Below are 23,451 nucleotides of genomic sequence, written 5' to 3' on the forward strand. Positions count from 1 at the left end.
GTACCCTACATTTACACCCCTAATTTAAAAAACAGTAATAGTACTGAAGTTTTATATTTTAACCATATGGGCCATATAGTGTCCCTGTTCTGGGCTTAATTGTCATAATAGACGAACATTCACCAAAAATAGCCAATTTACAAGCTGGAGGAGATTTGATGTAGAGGGAAAAAGGAGGGGACCAAGTATAGACCCCTGGGGGACACCAGTCAACAATATATAGGGTTTAAGTGGTTAAACCCTGTCCCTTGAAATGTCTTCACATCAAGTTCACAGCATCAGCAAGATTGAAAAGAAAATGATTTAAGACCAAATAATAAAACCCAGCTGCATATTGTTTGAAAGGGCCCATTAACCGTGAATTTGCTCTGAGAATGTGATATAAGGATTGAGCTTTTTATAGAAACACTACAGACCACATGAAGGGAGCAGCATGGGTGCAATGATGCAGCTAATGTGGAGCGACAGGGCAGGGGAATAAAGAACAGCAATACAGACTAAAAACTCAAAGAGATGAGAACTAAAGGTCCTTCAGCAGCAGGTGACTGTCCCATATGACCAGTGTACACGCACGCACGCACGCACGCACGCACGCACACACGCACGCATTCCTCACATTCCTCCTTTTCCTTTAACCACTTAACCTAAAGTTCTCAACGGGCCCAAAAATTATGGCCCGGCCCGACCCTACCCTAACTGGGTCGGCCCGAGGCTCGGCCCGACCCTAACAATTACCATAATGTTAAGCCCGAAGCCCGACAAAAGCCCGACAGAAAAAAAAGAGAGAGAAAAAAAAGCAGCGCGACGCGTTGTGAGCTTGTAGATCGGCGTTGCGGCGCCGTGTCTCAGTGTGAAAGTGAGAACGGAGATCAACGGATTTATCGAAATAAAGGATGTATGTAACTCACGTTAGAATAGGCTATTAATGTTCCATAACTTCCATTTCCAATCATTCTAATGGATTCCATACAGTGGTGGTGGTGACTGACTGGTGAGTAGGCTAAACACGAATAGCAGCTGCAGCTCCCTCCCTTAGTTTCCTCTGAAGTGAAGTTGCTATACGTGTAGCGTGTAGTTATATATCACCATGGATCGTTTGGTGACGTTGATTAATAATTAGGTTTTATTTATCGCAGCCAGCTGGGTTAACGAGACTGCAACATGACGAAAACCTGACGCTTCTTCAGCTGTGATAATCCGATTGATTTTATAAAATATTTAAGCATATGGCAACTTGGCAAGTTAACTGGTGGTTAGCTCGTTTAGTGCGCAAACCAGAGGGAAACCAGCGGTAGCAAGGCAAGCAAGCAAGTCTCACACCGTTCACTGTTCTCTCTACTGTACTGCCTGCGCGCAGTGCAGGACTGCGGGGCAGGCTGCAATTGCTGCTCTGGCCTCGTACACACATGCCGGATGGACATGATCTGTTCTGTCTGTGTTCATGGCCGCCTCAAGCTCAATGCTTTTCCAATGGAAGTCACGTGGTTTGACTGATTGATTGATTGATTGAAGAATTTATTAACAGTTTGCAGAATTACAGTACATTTCAAGCACAAACTCAATACAAAGGCTGTTAACTGTGAGTGGACGACCCAATTAAGCATTACACTTGTTTCCAACAGGGTCCACCATGTTCAAATCATCAAAACATTTAGAGACGTACAAATAGACACTTCTATAGACAGAACAGGAATTCATCAAAAAAGAATTCATCAAAAAGGAGGTAAAAAGGGAAAAGAAAAATATACAGTGAGGGGAAAAAAAGGGGGGGGCGGGGGGGGGGATTCACGTTCAGCTCCGTTAAATTGTTTGTTTTCCTTGGAGGAGCTGCGTTGGGTCCCCAAGTCGGCTCCGTGGCCGTACCTTGAGTTGGCTGTGTGGCCGTGACCATCTCTTGTGTTGTCCTTGCGTTGGGTCCCCAAGTTGGCTCAGTGGCCATACCTTGAGTTGGCTGTGTGGCCGCGACCGTCTCTTGTGTTGTCATTGCGTTCGTGTTTGAGGGATTCCGATTTTACAGGGGCCAGTTTCGAATTGCAGCCGTCCGTAGGTGCCCTTTGAGAGCGGTTTTGAAAGAGTCAAGGGATTCGCATGTCTTAATGACAGTTGGTAGGGCGTTCCACATTTTAGTGGCATAGGAGCGAAAAGAATTTAGTCCCTTGTTTGTGCCGAATCTGGGTTGTACATGGTTCGTTGCACTCCCTCTGGTGTTGTGGGTGTGGACTTCGTTAACATTAAGGAAGTATCTAGACAGGTACATGGGTATCTTGGTGGTGTATCGAATCTTGTGGACCAGACCCATTGCAAGATGCTGTACTCTGTCGTCGACCCTAAGCCATTCCAGCCTGTCGAAGTGGGCAGGGGTGAGGTGGGTTCGGGGGGCTAGATCAAGTAGGAGCCTGACCAGTTTGTTTTGGGAAGTCTGGAGCCTGGTTTTAAGGGCCTTTGAGGTGCTGTGGTACCAGGAGGTGCATGCATAGTCAAAGAAACCCTGTACAAGGGCTCCTGTTAAGGTCTTCAAGGTGTTTTTGTTGACCAGTGAGGAGATCCTGTAGAGGAATCTTGTTCTATGGTTGACTTTTTTGATTACGTTGGTGGCCATTTTATCACCGGAAAGATTAGCCTCCAGGATGGAACCTAGGTAGGTAATTTCATCTTTACGTGTGATAACATTGTCACCCACTCTAACCAAGAAGCCATTTGCCTTGCTGAGATTACTAATAGAGCCAAAGAGAATGGATTCAGTTTTTCCCAGGTGACATGTGTGTAAGAGGCCTCTGAGTCTGAAATGCCAGTGCGATGCGACCCCCGTCTCCAGTCCTCCTCCTGTCACAAGTGAATCGACTAGCGCAGCCCTCTTCATAATAAATACATACAGTACAACACAATAACATTACACAAATAACAGAATTGCTATTTTTATTATAATAACACTCTTTTAAAAAAAGAAAGAAAAAGAACAAAATCGCGGAAAATCACCGAGCCCGAGGCTCGGCCCGGCCCGACTAATTAGCATAATTGTTTGGGCTCGGCCCGGCCCGAAAACGTCGGGTCGGGCCGGGCCTGGTCGGGTTCGGGCAGAGTTTGAGAACTTTAACTTAACCTTCCACCTTCAATGTTGTCTTTTGTTCCCCTGTGACCTTGCAGCTTGATCTGAGAGGTAGATAACCACAGTCCATCCATCAAGTCACATCTCGTTACATAACAAAAGGCACACACAGTCAGTCACACACACACACACACACACACACACACACACACACACACACACACACACACACACACACACACACACACACACACACACACACACACACACACACACACACACATTCTGTGATTTACTGCACTTTCTTCGCACTGTGGTTTTATGGTGTGCGCTATAAAGGCAGACACGTGTTTTTGTTGTCATCAGCTGAGCTGGCATGCAAGCCATTGAATGCCTTACTGTACTAGACCAATACCTACAAATTAGGTATTGGCAAAATATAATGTGCAGATGCTTCTATTCTCACTCTCTATTGTATAGAAATAATTGCTCTTCCATCATATAATTTGCCATGTCAACGATTAGGCCCACTGTTTCCTCTTTTCAGCACGCCATTGATGCTGTGAGCGCGGGAGTGAGTCCCCTCGGTGAAACATCTAACAACTCCAGTTACTGGGACCTGGGAAGTGCCTTCTTCTTCGCCGGGACGGTGATCACAACCATAGGTATAGCACAAATAGAACCTTAATATCTTCCTTATCTTAATAACCATAAACTTATTTTGTCATTGCCCACCGTCCACGCGGAGGTCAGAGCACATGGGCTCTCTTCCTGGTTTTTAGACAGCTGGCATAAAGCTGCGTCAGCCAGAAAACAGGAAACGCTTTGCCGACGCAGCTTTGTCCTGCGTGGGTGGAGCTTCATTTCCATCCACCAGCTGTCTAAAAACCAGGAAGAGACTCCTGCCGCGAGCGGCTTTTTGTCGCGTATATCTGGGTGTACTGTAATGGTTCACATGACGCTCGTACTTCACGAGTGTCACGGCGAAACTTAATTCAGCCAGTTTTTTGGGACTGCTACATTTACAGAGCACGTGTACATAAACGTTCAGATTTCAAATATAAAGTGCTCACCCCGGGGCCACAGATATTAGAAATTTCCTGGACCGTCTGTTAGCACCCGTGCATTCCGCGTCGGTGCGTTGTTTCATAAAAAAGCATTTTTATCCGAGCTGGTTTTTTAGGCTTTCAACTACGCGCCCCGGCCCGCTATCGGTTGGGAGGTGTGTTGCACTCTGATACACTGATACACTCTGAAGGTGTGTTCGAGGCCAGTAGGCTCCAGGCAAGCCTGCTGGCTCAATTGCATTCGAGTGATAAGCAATCAACTGGTGATTATCGGTTGATAACGTTCAAAGTGGGTGGGATCATTCTAAAACTGTGCCGTGTGATCCGGTTTAGAAAAAAGGGGGGAAGGTTCCGGTCGTGGGTTCCGGCCGCCATATGACATTATTTCCGCTGAACCGCTCCAGACCGTATCAGAAAACCAACTAGAAAAAGTGCTCCTCGGAGCACAGGTCTCCACCAGGCCAGGTAGGTTATTGTGGCCTCCTGGTGGCGCTATAATAGGCCATTGTGAAAAGGGTGCCATTTCTTCTTACGCCTTTGATGGCAATTCAACATTCAAAGTCATGATTTGCCGCATTTTGTTCCAAAAATGTGTTTTGCAAAAGTCCACCTGCTGGTGGCGATATACTGTAACAGGCCAATGTGAAAAGGGTGGGATTTATTCCTCGGCCTAGTAGGAATGTGTATGTAAACTCTCTCTCAAATTGCACTCTGTGTTCATGATTTGAGGCATTTTGTTCAAAACGGGCCAATCCTGCAAACGTTGGAAACCAGTGTTAGCCAATTAGCATGGAATATGAAATTCCGGACAGATCAATTCAATTTTATTGTGTCAAATCACAACAAGTTGTCTCAAGACACTTTATGTAGAGCAAAGGACCGACAGAGATCCCACCCAGAGCAAGCAATTTTGCGACAGTGGTAAGGAAAAACTCCCCCAATAGGAAGAAACGTCAAGCAGAACCTGACCGTGTCGGGGGAGAGATATAGTGATTTGATCATATTATTGCATAAGAATATTTTGAGAGGCCTGGGCTGTGGCTCAGTGGTCCAGGCACCTTGGCTGGTAATCCAGTCTGGCAGTGTGCCGCAGGTTCGACTCCCGATCCCGAAGGCCTTTACTGCATGTCACTCCCCCATCTCTCTTCCCATTTCCTGTCAGCCTACTGTCTGTCCCTCCATAAAAAAATATAAAAATAAAGGCAAAAGCCACACAAAAAACATACTCAAAATAACTAAAACTGTGTTTTAAGTTGAAAATAACTTATTTTTGGTGAGCAACAACAATTTCTACTTTTCCTCTTTCTTCCCCTCCTCTTCTTTTATGTTTTTTTTTTTTTTTTTTACCACCCTTCAATCTTTCTCGCTCTTTTTCCTCTCTGGACAGGTTATGGAAACATATCCCCAAGCACAGAGGGTGGAAAGATCTTCTGCATCCTGTATGCCATATTTGGCATCCCGCTCTTTGGTTTCTTGTTAGCAGGGATTGGTGACCAGCTGGGGACCATCTTTGTGAAGAGTATCTTGAGAGTAGAGAAGATCTGCAGGGTGAGTTGCCACTTTCCAGTGTTGCATTGTAGGCTATTGTTATTGTTGTGAATGTCAATGTCAAGTTTATAAAAAGGCACCAATATATGAGCTCCCACTGTGACAAACAAGAGAATTAGCTGAAAACAGCTACTGTACCTTTGATTCGTCCTTTTATCTACATAGTCTGGGCCACTGTTCCGGTATCTGACTCTAAAGGTGGCCTTACACTAGCCGATAATCGGGCATTTTTTGACGCTCGGGGGGTGCCCGACTCAATCGATCTGCTCGGGGCCGCTCAAAGTGCGATCGGGATCAGCCCGATCAACATCAAGAATGTTTGATATTTGCTCTGCCCCGCTCCGATTATCCTGTAGTGTGTGGTGCTATCAGATTTCATATTGAAAAGAATCGGCTAGTGTAAGGCCACCTTAACCCTGACTCTTTGAGAATAGATATTATGTGCGTCTGATTTGTTGTGGAGGCCACCAGGTGTGTATGATGGTGCAGAATGATGGCATAGGGACGTGGCTGATGGAACTGAAATCCTGCCAGTCAGGGGAATGAGAAACTTGACTGAGCAGGAGAATGAGCTCTATCCATGGGCCCTCTTCACACCACAAACATTTCAGCAGTATGGGTTTCTGTAGGTGCGGTTCCATCAAGCCTTTGCGAAAATAGGAAGCGTATGTTCGTTAATTCGAAAAAGGTGAAGCGCAATGTCTCTCGTTTCCATTTGCGGATCTCAAGCGAATAATATGTGATTATTGGTCTGTTAAACCAGGAGGTGGCGCACTCTTTCAGTCCAATGACTTTATATAACTGCAAAAGAAGAAAACAGCGCAATCTGATGTCACCAGAACAGCGACACTAAGAACCGACACAACAACAACAACAACACACATGGACACGACGACACATGAAACAACAACTGGTATGGATTGGCCAATCAGAAAGCGATATCATGCGAGTTCATTTTCCGCTAGTGTTTCCATGCTCCAGTTGCGCATTTCACTTTTTCGATATAGCCTCAAATCCGCCACCTTCTAGCGAAAAAGTGTTTTGCGAAAAATGGAGACTTATACGCATGTTGATGTGTTTCCATCCAGGAGATTTTGCGCAAGAGCCTTAATGCGCAAAAAAACGGCTTTATGGAAACGCACCTTGTGACAAAGATTTGCTCAATTAGGTCATCCCAAGTGGATTTCTATTCAAGTTGGCTTTCTCATTGTTCATTAGGAGTATGTGCGTTTCATTTTAACAAGCTCTTAGCGTTAGTGACTCCTAATGCTATGCTTTCATCCAGCTCCCAGTTCTTTTTCGTCTTTGCTTCCTGACCTACTTCTCGTAACGTGTGCCGTTTCGATTTGCTCAGCAAAAACACAGACAGATTAGCCAGACCAAGATCAGAGTGACGTCCACCATAATGTTCATCCTGGCTGGCTGCATCGTCTTCGTCACCATCCCAGCTATAATCTTCAAACACATCGAGGGCTGGACCACGCTGGAGGCCATTTACTTTGTTGTCATCACCCTCACCACTATTGGAATAGGAGACTATGTGGCAGGTAAATAGGCATGCTGCATGACATACTGCATAATATAACATATTGCATCTTACAAAAAAGTAATAAGTTATGTTACAATATTACATTCTGTGCCAAGTAATGTAGTAACTGGTTCTTGCCAATACAATATGAGACCGTTTGGGAATTAAACTTCTATGATTTATGGACTAAACACACTTGAATAGTATGTGAACAACTACACAGGCTTGTATCGGTGTGCCTATACTGTAGCCCATGGCTTTGCTGGGTGTGCTGCTTGTTAGTACTTCAAAACTTTGCAGCATTGAGCCATCTCTCTCTCTCTTCTGGCATTGTGTTTGTATAGCCCAGAGGCCAGAGCCAAGGTCTCTCTGCATGCTATAAAGGGGGAGCACCGTTATAAATATGAAATTATGTGAAAACACCTGCTGATCAATTAACCACGGCAATAATGCCATGAGTCACTCACTCATCTCCATCAACAGCAGAGTCTAAATCACATAACCTCTACCACCCATAATAGCCCATGGCAAAAATCCTAATAAACAACTTAAATGTGGGAAAGTGAAAGATTGCCAGATTGGTTCAATGTGCAATGAGGAGCAAAATGTAGGCGGAGAACAGAGGACAGACTGAGGACATGTTTTCCCTTTTAAAACTAGAGCGGTGCCCGTGGGGCCTCTACAGCGGTGCCCGTTGGACACTGGCCTACTTGGAACGATGAAAGTTGGAAATGCATGCCCCACCCAGATATTATGTCCGTGTCCTTTTTATGCCCATATATGGAGTTCTTTGTCAGGCATGCCCAAATATGGAATTTATGCAGATGTCAGAACAGTTCTTCATCAGGCATGCCCAAATATGGAGTCTGGCCCGGGTAGAGGCCTTTTGTGGCCCGGCAGAGACCTTTTGTGGCGGTTCTGGACAACCGTGTGTCTGTCCGACCGACTCGACAGTTCATTCAGATAACTCACGAATAGATTTAACAAATATTTATTATAGAATCAGAATACAAGTGTGCATATAAACATATGTTTAAAAAATAATATATATATTATATTCATTAAACATTAAGAGCAGGGAGATACATATCTTATACATATCATATATTTTTTGTACTGAAGCATTTTGTCCTTTACTTTAAGGCAAATTCCTCCTATGGGAGACAAATAAAGAGAACTTTGAACTCTCTCTTTGAGGGTTCGTTCCAGACTACCAAAGACCAACAAAGTGCAAACTTTGTAGGAACAAATCAGTGAAATTATTTCCATATAATCTACAACATTTAGCAGTTGTTATGTTGTATGTTTTTATGGACCCCGAGTCTATACAAATAATCCTATCATATCACAGTACACTAATCCCATGTGGATCACGAGATCCACACAATTCAAATTTTATATAATCTAACCTGTAATGACAGCCCAATTTATTTCCCCAAACATGTGTTTACCCTGTTTTGTCCTCATCCCACAGGAGGGAACCGCAAGATCAAGTACATGAAGTGGTACAAGCCTCTGGTATGGTTCTGGATCTTGGTGGGTTTGGCGTACTTCGCAGCAGTCCTGAGCATGATTGGAGACTGGCTCCGCGTTCTGTCCAAGAAGACCAAAGTGGAGGTGGGGTACATTCAATTACAACGTCCGTCATTACATTAGAGTAACGGAAAATAAAAGGTCACTTAGCTGCAGCCTCCCCTCCTAGCCGCCTTCATTGTCTGCCATCTAGTTGTCTTCTCTAGCGTCCCAAACGTTAGACAGAGAGAGGCCTAGACAAATGACTGGGACATATTGATTTTCAACTTCAAATTACGGCATACAACAGACACAATACACAGATACCCAGCCCAGGTCAAAAACAACTGCTAATAATTATAAAAAAAGAGTGTTGCACATAAAATGTTTTGTGCATACAAAGTTTTATGCAGATCGCTGCATGTAAATTTAAGACGTGACTTGGCCTGTTATAGCTCCACCATGAGGCATTGCTTCCTCAGCCTAGTGGGAACTGGGAATATGCGTGCACAGTTTCACTGCACCCGGGCCCTGCGTTCATGATTTGCAGAACTTTGTACAAAACGGGCCAATCTTTAAAACTTTGGAAGGCAATCTTAGCCAATCAGTGTAGATCTGTACTCGTCGTGATCACATGACTACAGAGATCATGTGTACCGGCGATTTGCGTGAGATTTGGATGAAATCTGTGCAAATGTGACAAATGTGTTTTGCAGAAATCGGCCTCATGGTGGCACTATAACTGGGAAAATGTTTTGCCATGGCCTCTACGGAGTGCGCATACAAAGTTGTACACAGATGCAGTTATAGTTAAAATTGGCCTGTTATAGCGCCACCGTGAGGCTGATTTGGAAAAAAGGTAAGTGGCATGTCGTCCTCGGCCTAGTGGACATGTACATGTGTAATTTCAGGGAAATTGCATACTGTGATTGTGACCAACGGACCAATCATGCGAGCTTTTGGAAGCCAATCTTAGCCAATCAGGATGGAATATGGAAAATGGTGCAGATCCATGTTGATCACATGACTATGGAGATAGTGTATACTGAATTGCGTGATGTATGGATAAAATGTGTACGAGTAATCTACATAAATGTGTTTTGGCAAAATCGGCCCAATGGTGGCGCTATAACAGGCTGTTGTGGAAAATTTGGGGCAGAGGGTCATCATTGGCATCCAGGGAGTGTGTGTGCAAAGAGAGATTAGCTGGTAACGGGCAGGCGGACACACACACACACACACACACACACACACACACACACACACACACACACACACACACACACACACACACACACACACACACACACACACACACACACACACACACACACACACACACACACACACACACACACACACACACACACACACACACACACACACACACACACACACACACGGAGTGTAGAACATACTCTCTCCCCATGCCTTCGGCCTGGTGTAGACAATAATTAAAAGCATAATAAACTAGAAAAAGTGCCCTTCTGGGCACAGGTCTCCACCAGGAGGATAGGACTGTGAGATGTTTGGCAAAATGTTTAGGATTAATATAAACATGTTTTTGAGGCATTTTGTTCCAAAAATGTGTTTTGCAAAACTCAACCTGTTGGTGGCGCTATAACAGGCCAATGTGAAAAGGGTGGGATATATTCCTCAGCCTAGTAAGAAAATGTGTGAAAGATTTCACGTAAATTGCATGCTGCGTTCATGATTTGAGGCTTTTGTTCAAAACGGGGCAATCTTGCAAACTGTGAAAGCCAATTATAGCCAATTAGGATGGAATATGAAATATCGGACGGATCCGACTTGAGCACATGACCATAGAGATACTGTGTAACGATTTGTGAGATTTTTGGACAGAATCTGGAGGAGTAATATAAAAAAAATTGTTTTACAAAAGTCGGCCTCCTGGTGGCGCTATAAAAGGCAGATGCGGAAAATGCAGGTCAACGGTTTGTCCTTGGCCTCTAGGGAGTGTGCATGCAACGTTTCACACAGATCGGTGCAGTTTTAGGTACAAAATGTGAAAAGCTGCCTCATGGTGGCACTATAACAGGCCGTTCTGGAAAATGTGGGGCAGAGGTTCATCGTTGGCATCCAGGGAGTGTGTGTGCAAAGTTTGGCATCGACCGGGTTAACGGTGCCGGAGATTAGCTGGTAACGGACGGACGGAAGGACGGACGGACGGACGGACACACACACACACACACACACACACACACACACACGGACGGAGTGCAAAACATACTCTCTCCCCATGCCTTCGGCCTGGTGGAGACAATAAAAATCCATATGGAGCTGTGTGTATCCTCAAATACATGAACACTCTTTATAGACTGTACCTGAAAAAAGAGTTGTGATATGCATCTGTAATAATACAAACAGTACTACTAAAGGCCTATTCATACTCTTTAATAATACAAACAGTACTACTAAAGGCCTATTCATACTCTTTAATAATACAAACAGTACTACTAAAGGCCTATTCATACTCTTTAATAATACAAACAGTACTACTAAAGGCCTATTCATACTCTTTAATAATACAAACAGTACTACTAAAGGCCTATTCATACTCTTTAATAATACAAACAGTACTACTAAAGGCCTATTCATACTCTTTAATAGTACAAACAGTACTACTAAAGGCCTATTCATACTCTTTAATAATACAAACAGTACTACTAAAGGCCTATTCATACTCTTTTCATTGATGAGGTGACCTCCTCACCTAAAACTGGAGTATGAATAGGCCTTAAGAGAGGTAGCAATAATTCCATTATTATTGGCATTGTTATACTGCAGCATTGGTAGCCTACTGTAAAAAGAGATGGTCTTTTTACTTTGTAGCTCTAGTTTTCTTGGCACTTTATTTGCATTGATTCTGTTGTTGGCTGACTAAATTCATGCAGATTACTCTGTTGTAATGCCATATTTCAACAGGTTGGGGAGTTCAAGGCTCATGCGGCTGAGTGGCAGGCGAATGTACGCGCAGAGTTCCGTGATACCCGTCGCCGGCTCAGCGTGGAGGTTCACGACAAGCTCCAGCGGGCCGCCACCATCCGCAGCATGGAGCGCCGCCAGCTGGGCCTAGAGCAGCGAGCCCACTCCCTGGACATGTTGTCCCCAGAAAAGAGGGTTGCGTTTGCCAGCCTGGACGCCGGCCCCTTCAAGACTTCCTCCCAGGAAAGCATCAACTCCAAGCTGAATAACCTGAGGCTGAAGGGGGCTGGCGAGCCATCGCCCGAGGAGAACGTCTTTAGCCTGCGCTTTGGATCTCTCAGCAAGCTGGCCAGGCGCAGCAAGAACCGAGAGCTGAGGAGGAACATTCCTGAGGATGTGCGGCGGGCGTGTGAGGCCATGGAGAACGGAGGCACCTTGCTGGGGGAGAGCTGCACGGAAGAAGAGGAAGGCGAGGCTGAGGGAAATGGACAAGGGAAGCTGGGGAACACCAGTCTGACAAATCTGTCACAGTATGCCACAGAGCGCACCAAACTCAATGGCTTCCTACCAGTACCATCTGAAGAGCAGAGAGAGAGAGACAATACCTCAGAAGGGAGAGACCTGCAGCCACATGCACATTTGAATGTGTAGAGACAGACACAATGTAAGATACATAGAGAGAGCATGGTCCTGTAAGATACATAAAGAGAGCATGGTCCTGCAATGTCTTGCAATGTGCCTTTCTGTGCCCTATACACTTTTGGGATTGCCCAGAGCAAAGTTCATGGTCACTGTGCCATAATCATAGGAGTATATATTGCCAAAAATGAATGAAAGACTACCAATACCTCATTTCTTGGATCATACTGTGCTGTTCACTACCATATTATATTAAAAAAATATATACTTTCCTCCTCTCAAAGGACATCTCTTGCCAGCACCCCACCTTCTTTTGCCTCTAGTGGTTTGAATGAAACACATCTGGGCAAAGACATGTTCAACAGCTCTGTTTTGTGGGAGCTGACATATCCAATTACGTGACTATGTGACTATGCTGCAGTATTATAATAGCTCCTATTAAACTATTCACCTTGATTGTGCATGGAAATTCTGACACAGACCTGCTGCTCTGTAGTCATTACTGAAATAAATTAACTTGAAAGCTTGGAGTAATGTAATAGCTGTACTACTGTTGGTTTTTCAACATGAAATGTACTGCTCCATTTCATACTTATTGGTATTGTTCACCAGAAGCAGGAGAGGAAGTTTCTGATATGATTTAAAGGTGATGGAATCCACAACTATCACTGTTAATCACCTTGGCTTTCATTGCGTGATCGACTGATTGTTAGCTTCATTGAAGTTCTGAAGATCTTTTGGCTGTGAGTCTAGTAAAAAAATAATTAAAATAAGAATGTGATGCAGTTTTTTGTTTAATTCATCAAGCATGTTTTTCATCTTTGTATTGCATTTTATATCATCCCTTCCATGCAATGGAAAAAGGAAATGGGATTTTAAATGATATTGTGTGTGTGTGTGTGTGTGTGTGTGTGTCTGTGTCTGTGTCTGTGTGTGTGTGTGTGTGTGTGTGTGTGTGTGCGTGCGTGCATGCATGCTTGCGTGCGTACGTGCGTGCGTGTCTGTGTGAACACAGTCATGTATTCACAAGTATACACTCACTTCAGGAACACTCCTCATCGAAGGTAAAATGTATGTTGTCTGTTCACCTTGGAATGTGTTATTTTCTATACTTAATTAATAGAGTTATAATCAGCAGTGCAACACGTCAAATGACTGAGGCATAAAATATCACAGAACAAGGGTTACGAAGGTAAGTAGTTAAATGACTGATTTATAGCATCTCAATTATGAAAACAGGTACTAATACTGCTAACCAATGTCTACTACAAAGAAAATGGCTTGCAATAAACACATTTCTAAGATATTGGATGTACATGTAACCTGTGCTTCTAATATTAATGACATTAACAACATGACCTTGCAGAGTTTATTTTGTGGAAGGAAAAAAACATTAATTGTAGTGAGTGCCTTTTCTGGGAATAAATATTACAAATAAATTGTTTGTACTTGTCTGTTGCTTTATTACAGTACATATACTGTAGGCCTATACAATAATCCCATCAACATATTCTAGTTGAAATCCAACTGCAACCATTACTTCAAATCTATTAGTTAATATATGACTAACCTACAAAACTGAAATTTCTCCCATAGAAAACACATGCAAACTAGAAAAAGTGCCCTTCTGGGCACAGGTCTCCACCAGGAGGATAGGACTGTGTGAGATGTTTGGCAAAATGTTTAGGAGTAATATAAACATTTTTTGCAACAGTTTTCTTCATTTTGTTGAGGAACACAAATCAACCTGTTGGTGGCGCTATAACAGGCCAATGTGAAAAGGGTGGGATATATTCCTCAGCCTAGTAAGAAAATGTGTGAAAGATTTCACGTAAATTGCATGCTGCGTTCATGATTTGAGGCTTTTGTTCAAAACGGGGAAATCTTGCAAACTGTGAAAGCCAATTATAGCCAATTAGGATGGAATATGAAATATCGGACAGATCAGACTTGAGCACATGACCATAGAGATACTGTGTAACGATTTGTGAGATATTTGGACAGAATCTGGAGGAGTAAATATCCAAAAATGTGTTTTACAAAAGTCGGCCTCCTGGTGGCGCTATAAAGGCAGATGCGGAAAATGCAGGTCAAAGGTTTGTCCTTGGCCTCTAGGGAGTGTGCATGCAACGTTTCACGCAGATCGGTGCAGTTTTAGGTAAAAAATGTGAAAAGCTGCCTCATGGTGGCACTATAACAGGCCGTTCTGGAAAATGTGGGGCAGAGGTTCATCGTTGGCATCCAGGGAGTGTGTGTGCAAAGTTTGGCATCGACTGGGTTAACGGTGCCGGAGATTAGCTGGTAACGGACGGACGGAAGGACGGACGGACGGACGGACGGACGGACGGACGGACACACACACACACACACACGGACGGAGTGCAAAACATACTCTCTCCCCATGCCTTCGGCCTGGTGGAGACAATTAACCTGCTGTCCATGCCAAAATCCATCTACGGATATATTCCTCAGCCTATAGGAAAGTCTGTGAAAGATTTCACGTAAATTGCACGCTGCGTTCATGATTTGAGGCTTTTTGTTCAAAACTGGCCAATCCTGCCAACTTTGAAAGCCAATGTTAGCCAATTAGGATGGAATATGAAATATCGGACAGATCCGGCTTGAACACATGACTATAGAGATAGTGTGTAACGATTTATGGGATTTTTGGACAGAATCTGGAGGAGTAATATAAAAAAATGTTTTTCAAAAGTCGGCCTCCTGGTGGCGCTATAACAGGCCGTTCTGGAAAATTTGGGGCAGAGGTTCATCGTTGGCATCCAGGGAGTGTGTGCAAAATTTGGCATCGACCGGGTTTTAACGGTGCCGGAGATTAGCTGGTAACAGACGGACAGACGGATGGACACAGTCACACACAGACGGAGTGCAAAACATACTCTCTCCCCAAGCCTTCGGCCTGGTGGAGACAATAATATCCCCTGTAAAAACAATTCTTTAAGCATTCGATGATATCAATTCCTACCCTACACATATAAATGGCAAAAGACCTAATCATTGAACTACAATTTGGTAAAATGAAGAATGTGTATCAATCTGTTCTGACTTGAATTGACTGTCCAGGTTTTAGCCACACCAAACCGAACCCGGTAATCGGCAAAATGAAAATGAAAATGAAAATGAAAATGAAAATGAAAATGAAAATGAAAATGAAAATGAAAATGAAAATGAAAATGAAAATGAAAATGAAAATGAAAATGAAAAATAGAATAGATAGATTACACCAAACATATTGTAGTACGTGAATGTCACGCACAGCTGACTTGATACTAGTAGTTATAACATACCGGTAATAGTATGTTATGTAAGCGACTCATTGTGTGTTGCAAAATTCTGAAGTGAAATGTGTGAGTCTGGCATAGAATCACTGTCACAAATTAAAGTGTGTTTGGCAGCCGGCAACATTTTTTTAAATTATCATTTATTTCCGTGTCCTGCATACAAAGTGCCCAACCCTCATGGGTTTATAAGACACCAACAAAAGCCCCTATGATGCTACCACAAAAATAAATTAATCAGGGTGGCAGCCCGGTGTAGCGAGAATAATAAATTGCATTGGATAGAAATGGTATTGGGGGACTCACATCCCTCTTTACTTATTAATATGGTGATCGATGATCTCCCCCACCCTCTGAAAATCTCTCATTTTCTTGCTCACATTCTCTCTAGCTCAGCAGACAGCCGCACATCACCTTTCCTCCCCCATTAATAGCTCATGATGGATTGACCATGTGATTTAACCTTGACACTGTTGCTGTTATTTGGTTTACAACATACATGGTTTTGTTTGACTGGTTATTTATATCCCCAGCAGACTGCCAATCGTTGTTATCAATAATGCAGCGGCTGGCAAGCAGTTGTCCCATCAGTCACACTGTGAACTTACAGTACATGATGTCGATAATTCAATACAAGGAAGTTAAGGAACTATACCAGAGTGTAATCGCCAAGCACTCAAATACAATTTGTATACAATACAATTTGGTACAATACAAATTGGAACAAATTAGTATTGTATACAAATTGTGACAGGCGGGATCAGGCAAATGCCAATTCGTAAGCAACAAATTTGCATTTGCCTGCCCTACATGGCAGTCTCTTGCCTCTGCCTCCATGTCAATCTTCAACCATTGCAGAACATGTTGAGCTCAATTAAAAATAAATTAGTAAAATTGTTAGCCACTACAATTATGTAGCCTACACTCATTAGAATTTGAACTGCCCAATCTGATACCCCTATCTCATACTGAAAAACTCTGGTGTTCTCCTGACTTGAATTGATCTTGCTCCTGTTGTTTTGTCAGGTTAGCCTCAATTAGGTATACAGGATTGTTAAGTGCTGCAGCTAGGATGCTGAAGTGAGATGGACCCCTCTTGTCCAGTCAATCTTCCTCCATCCCTATGTATGGTACCTGTCTGCATACTATCCCGTCTGGTCACCATCTCCACAATCAGACTGTCCTTGAAACTCCTTCCAGATCTGTATCTCTTTCCAAAAGCATCTAATCCTCCCTGCCTCTCCCTGGCATGTGTCTGTGTGCTTATGGCATCATCTCTCTCCACAGCCAGGGAAACAGGACGTGTGGGGGGGGGGGGGGGGGGGGGGGGGGGGTGTTTGGAGGCCCAGCTGTGCCCACAGGTCCTCCCTCACATGACATACCGCATGGCGAGACATGTGAGGGAATGTGTGACCTGAATGTCAAACGTGAACACATTATTAATTAATAATGATCTGCATTGATCTGAGTGACATTTAATAATGATGCCTCAGTCTCACTATGCCCCCGTTTGTACAAATTAGTTGCTACTTTATATTGGAAAAGGTAACGCACACCAATAGCTGTGGTGAGGAGTGAGGAGTAATGGAAACAAACTTTATTTTTGAGGGGTGCTAGACCCCATATGCACAGCTTTGTCTAATATCTCCCCCAGTCCATAGGGATATCCCTTTGGTCTAGTGGCTAAGATGTTGGAAGGCCCGAGTTCGAATCCCAGGCGTTACAATAGCAAATTGGCTTAGTATCTTTTGTCCTACACAAAGATTAAATTCCAATTGACAATGAATGGACAATGTTACGTATAGTGTCTGAGCAAATCGACTTAGTGTCTATTTTTGTGCACACAAACATTAAATTTCCATTGACAATGACAATTGAGAATTTTACGTCATATATGTCATAGTCTGAGCAAATAGCCATAGTGTCTATTTTACGTCATGATGATGTACGATGATAAGACGGTTGTGATTTTTAACAGGAGAAAAGAATGTTTCTCACTCTGGCTTCATTTGAAGTTCTTTTTAATTATAGTTGACAAAGCTTAATGCATTATTCCAATTTTTCCATATAAATATCCGTTGACACTGTAACAGGGGGGACAAATGTTGGTCATAACAGGGGGAACATTTCATGCTAAAAATGGCCATTACTCCTCATGCAATGAAGATTATGGTATCATATTGTGAACACAGAGTAAGATATATATATATAATTTTATCCCACAATCTTGTAACCCATTTTTTCACCCAGTGTCAATGATCTGAGATGAGATGAGAGATGAGATATACTTTATTAATCAAACGGGTACTCAACAGGCACTGGCATGTGCTCCAAGCAGAGCCAACATTGAAGGACTTTTGTAAATCCTCACCCCGCATTAGGAGGGCACCCATAATCAAAGGTACAGTCATGTACAAAAATATGGTTCAGAAAAAGACCACATGGCTGACAACAACTGGAATGTACAGATGTGGTATGTGTGCCTGCTGCAACAACACATCAAACAAAAAATCATTCAATCATCCCCACACTGGAAAGAAAATTCCTATTCGTTCAACTGCAAATCGACACACGTGATTTACATGTTACTATGTCCTTGTGGTCTGGCATACAGTACGTAGGGCAAACTAAACGACCCCTCAAACAGAGAATATCAGAACACAAAACTGCAATCTGTACAGGAAATATGGATTATGCCATTGCAAAACATTATGCTGAAGCAAACCATGGTTCTTAATTAAAATTCTGTGGGATTGAGAGAATCGAGATGCCCAGCAGAGGGGGTGGAAAGAATCACTTATACTTTGAAAAATAAACAAAAGATGTTTGATAAGATATGGGGACGGTTTATCCAATATATTACGGTTAATGATTTATCTTATTTAATGGTGGAAACTGAAAATGTCTTAACTGTATTCTCTGCAGCTATTCGGTCTTGTGGCCATAAGGACTCTGTTGTTGTTACCAGTCTAAGTGCCCTTATTTTAATATACTGTATTTATATGTATGTACTGTATGTTTGTTTTGTTTTTCGTTTTGTTTTTTGTTTTGTTTTTTAAGTAATTGTATTGTCTGATGTATTATGTATTGTTCTGTTGTATTGTCTGTTTGTACAAAAAAAGAAAAATGCAATAAATATATTGTTAAAAAAAAATGCTTTTTGGGTTAAGATTGGCTTTAATGCCTGGATGTGTAACTGAGATATATACTATGCCTCAAAATGCTTATTCAAATCAGTTTGTGATTGGACCCTGTTGATTGACTTGAGATTTCAGCTGTAGGTGAACTCTGACCCTTTTGTATAAATTGACTTGAATTCAGCCTGGACGGTTATCTCAACCGCCTGGGCACCTAGGCTGCCAAGCCAGCCGGCCGGCGTGCTGCGGGTTCGACTCCCGAGCCTGACGGCCTTTGCTGCGTGTCACTCCCCATCTCTCTCCCCCTTTCCTGTCTAATTACTGTACCCTATCAATAAAGGCCCAAAATAAATAAGACTTTCAAGTGACTTGAATTCACTTGATGTGCTCTGATGAAGGCTGCATAGCCGAAACGTGTAAGCGTTCCTATTTTTTGATGCATACTTTATTAATCCCGAGGGGAAATTGAAGCGTTAAAACAGCATAATGTGGCACATAAATAAAGCTAAAACTACTGGACAAACAGAAAGAACAACAGACACAAGTGGACATAACATAACCACACAAGACCAGGACCACCAAGGACCATATGCCATTTGGGAGTTCGGAGGCCAACAACAGAGCTGGACTTCTTAATGATCTTATTGAACTTGTTGAGCTCACCGGCCTTGATCTAATGTAATCCTTGGCTCTACACTCCCTCTGCCAACCTGGGGAGAGCAACGGACTGACCTCATGCTTTCTTCAATGCATGAGGAGTCCAAGCCGCTTCTTTTTGATTATAACTGAAGTAGTATTTTCCTCTACACCAAATCTCTCCAAATCTCTTCACCTGTTCACCCCAGAATAGGGTTAGTATGGTTATAGGGTTTGCGCATGTTAATGGTACAATTCCACTAGAATTCAGCAAAATCCTGACAGTTCAGTTAGGCATTAGACAACTAGAACTGTCATGCACTTCTTCAAGGCCCCCGATACCCTGACCTACACTATCGATCCTCTCCTTTCAAAAGCGTTTATCTATATGACCTGTCTGCATGCATACTAAACTAACGGAACGGTCACAGGGTCTCTGAATATGCATGCCATGCATAGATAACGTAAACGGCCTATTCATCATACAAGGATGTGTAGGAGCACATCATTGCTGAAACGACCGACACCATCCAAGTAGAAGCAGACGCGTTGGTGGGTTCTTTATTGATGTCTAATTATCTCGCGTCCTGCAGGTGTACATTTACACTGAGGATAAAGGAACTAAGGAACCATGGTTCTTTCACGTGGTCAAGGACAGTGCGAGCCGAGGTCAGATAAGAGAGGCTCGTGGCCACCCTTTCTGCTGATGCAGGTTTATATGGTGACAGGTGCAGCTCAATATGTAACATGACTGATGGAGAATGGGAAGGTACAAAGGCTCACATGGGAGATCTATACATGTCCTCCTCTCTGCCTGTGTGTCAACTTGTCTCTCTGTGCTGTACTGCTGATACTGGCACAGGGACAACAACCTCAGACTTATCTCCATATTTATTTATTTTCTGTGTGGGTTTTTTGTAACTTTGTAGGCCGCCTACCCTACTTGATTATATACTAGGCTATAGCATTACACAAAAGCATCAAAAGTAGGAGATCCACGAGCATAAAACTACTCCTGAAAAGTAGTTTCCACCCGACAGAGACAATCTGAATACATAGCGTGCTAGCATATAGCATTGCTGTCGGGCGGAAACCTTGTCCAAAACTGTATCTTAATTATGTGATTGTTATAGCAGCCTTTTATATTCACTCTTTAGGAGAGACAATGGATTGATCCAAAGATAATTAATATGAGAATGAATATGTGGAGATCAAAAACAAAACTGTGTGTGTGTGTGTGTGTGTGTGTGTGTGTGTGTGTGTGTGCGTATACATGCACACCATTCATTCATGCCTTGTTATTACCTCAGAGAGAACCTCCATGTGAATGGCTCCACATTCATGTTTATTATTTAGCGAATGCAAAGTCCTTTAGCCAAGCGGTTGCCTCCTGGTCTGCTGTATGGAGGGTGATTAATCCTCCTTCCAGTCTTTGGAGAGGACACACTTCTATGATGTGCTCCATAGTTTGCTCGTCACCACACGCACACAGTGGGCTTGGGCTACTGCCCCATTTGTGAAGGATGGCCAAGCAGGGGCCATGTCCAGTCCTGAACCTATTGAGCGTAGACCACTGTCTCCTTGGGAGGGTGGTGCCAGGGACCTGTTGGTTGGGGTCTGACACCAGGTGTTTGTTTGGGACCTCATTGGACTCCCATTCCCTTTTCCAAGCTGATTGGATGGTGAAGTCAGCTGATGGGGGTTCCTCCAAATTGGTCGTTCATGTGAATAGATGTTTTACAGTAGGCAGGAATATTTAATTGGAAATATTTCATTATCAAACATCCAGACACTGTATCTTAAGTACAATGTTGAGGTAATTGCGTATTTCTATTTAAAGATTCTACTTTCCACTCCAATAATGAACTAAAATAATACTTTAAACAAACTCCACCTTCAGCAGCTACAACAGTAACGTGCTGCTTACATGCTTATGTATTTTATCATGCAGGATTTTTACTTGTAATGGAGTATTTTTTTATTTGTATTGCTCTATTACTTGAAGCAAATTACTTCAACCTCTGCAAACAGTATAAACCTTTTATTACGCTTCCAAACAGCGGGTGCGAAGGTTACACAAATCTAATGATAATTGTCTTTTAAATATTATCCTGTATTTATTTTATAGCAAAGACAACACAAACATTTATTTGATGTGATTCAAGCACAAACATGTTCAGCAACTGTCCACTAGAGGGAACCAGATATCCGTTATTGCTTTGCAGTCCTTTCTACTATGGAACCATGGTTCTCTCACGTGGTCAAGGACAGGCACACACACACACACGCACACACGCGCGCGCACACACACACACGCGCGCGCGCACACACAACACACACACACACACTACACACACGTGCGCGCAAAGCAATAACGGATATAGGCCCCGAAAATAAAGTGGAATACAATTGTAATACAACTTTTTGGGGGGCCAGGGGCCTACATACATACCAGTCAAGTGTAGGCATGGAACATCCAGAGATACCACACTGAACGTAACATAGCCTATATTAGCAATGCCTAAATATTGCCATTAATAGGCCTACTATTAATTAAACAGAAATAAAACATTTAAAACATTTTTTTGGGTGTCTGGGCTAAGCATTATTCAGTTCCCAAACTTTCTGTGGATTTAATAAGCCTACTAATCATATAGAAGCTTCCATCTGAGGAAAACTATTTTATATATATTCTTTATTTAAGGATATCAATAATCAAGTTATACAGCATTTTTCAAATAACATTTCTTTGTCCACTCCAAGGGTTTTTATATTTTTTTAAACAAAGACAAAAAACAATGTGTGGGAGAGATAGAAGAAGTGTACATAAAATCTAAAGTACCATACAGTATAATTAATATAAGACATGAGAGACATAGTACATCAAGACATAGTACATGAAGTTGTGAGCAACAATTCAAATAAAAAACAAATAAGACATGAGTACTTTACAGTATTTTCAGTCATTCAATCCTTGCCACTATACAAAATCTGGTCGCAAAGGTATTACATACAGTATTTTTTCACCCAATTATACCAAAACTTTATAAACTTCTCCTTTTGCAGTCGGAGAGAGAAAGTGATCTGTTCCATATAGATATCATTTACCGTACTATATCTACAGTATCCATTATTTTATGGTGGGGGCCTCGGGAAGCAACCCGGGCCGTGTAAATACTTTTCTACACACAGATATCAGAACACCAAATAGGTATTCATCAGATCTCCCCGTCCGGAAATGTACATGTCCCAAAAATATTGTAGTAAACTCTAAGGGCAAATCTGCACCAAATATTCACAGTTTACTATGAAAACCTGCATCTCCCGTCGGTCGGTCAGTCGGTCGGTCAGTCGTTCGGTCGGTCACGCCTCCATATATGGTCACGCCTCGTGACATCACGCCTCCATATGGTCATATGTCATATGACATCCATGAGGCATCCATCCATGAGGCATCCATGTCACGCCTCATGAGTCGTGACACGTCACGCCACCATATATAGCCGTCTCGTCTCCATATATGAAGATCACAACACTGACCTCATCAAACCCTGGATAGCCATACATGGAGAAGACTGGATCATCACCTAGATCTCCATAGCTGGCCAGCAACTCTACATCTGACGTCACCTCAAACCTTTAGATCCCATATGTAGTTGACCTGTTCTGACATTCCATATGTTGATCCGTCCCCACCCGTCCTTTCTCTTCGATGTCTCCCTTTTGATTGATACCTGCCCATTCAAACTCTAGACGGGCCCGCCCCAAAGTTATTAGTGCAGCTGCGCCCAGCAGCCGGCGAAAACTAGAGTTCTCAACAGGCCCGAAAATGAAGGCCCGGCCCTACCTGGGCCCTAATCAAACCCTGTACACTCAAGACACTGCCCTCGCAGCCTGCCACCCTTAAATCTCCAGATATGGAACTGATCTGTTCTGACATTCCATATATTGATCTGACCTCATCAAACCCTGTACACTCAAGACACGCTCCATATATGGCCAGACCTCATCAAACCCTGTACACTCAAGACACTGCCTCCGCTGCCACCCTTAGATCTCCATATATGGAGCTGACCTATTCTGACATTCCATATGT

At 42.9% G+C, this 23,451-nt stretch overlaps 1 protein-coding gene across 1 annotated transcript in view; it reads left to right on the forward strand.

The window, feature by feature from the left end:
• Nucleotides 1–12,298, forward strand: part of kcnk10b (potassium channel, subfamily K, member 10b) — a gene marked incomplete at both ends in the record, with an annotated part of 28,553 nt that extends 16,255 nt beyond the window's left edge. Inside the window, 5 exons of the mRNA XM_079527471.1 lie at nt 3,594–3,711; nt 5,501–5,661; nt 7,016–7,208; nt 8,664–8,806; nt 11,648–12,298. Of these exons, the coding sequence (XP_079383597.1) occupies nt 3,594–3,711; nt 5,501–5,661; nt 7,016–7,208; nt 8,664–8,806; nt 11,648–12,298 (1,266 nt within the window). The remainder of the gene's footprint in view (nt 1–3,593; nt 3,712–5,500; nt 5,662–7,015; nt 7,209–8,663; nt 8,807–11,647) is intronic.
• Nucleotides 12,299–23,451: the final 11,153 nt, after the last annotated feature.

Source organism: Electrona antarctica, assembly GCF_951216825.1.
Source record: "Electrona antarctica genome assembly, chromosome: 18".
NCBI lineage: Eukaryota > Metazoa > Chordata > Actinopteri > Myctophiformes > Myctophidae > Electrona > Electrona antarctica.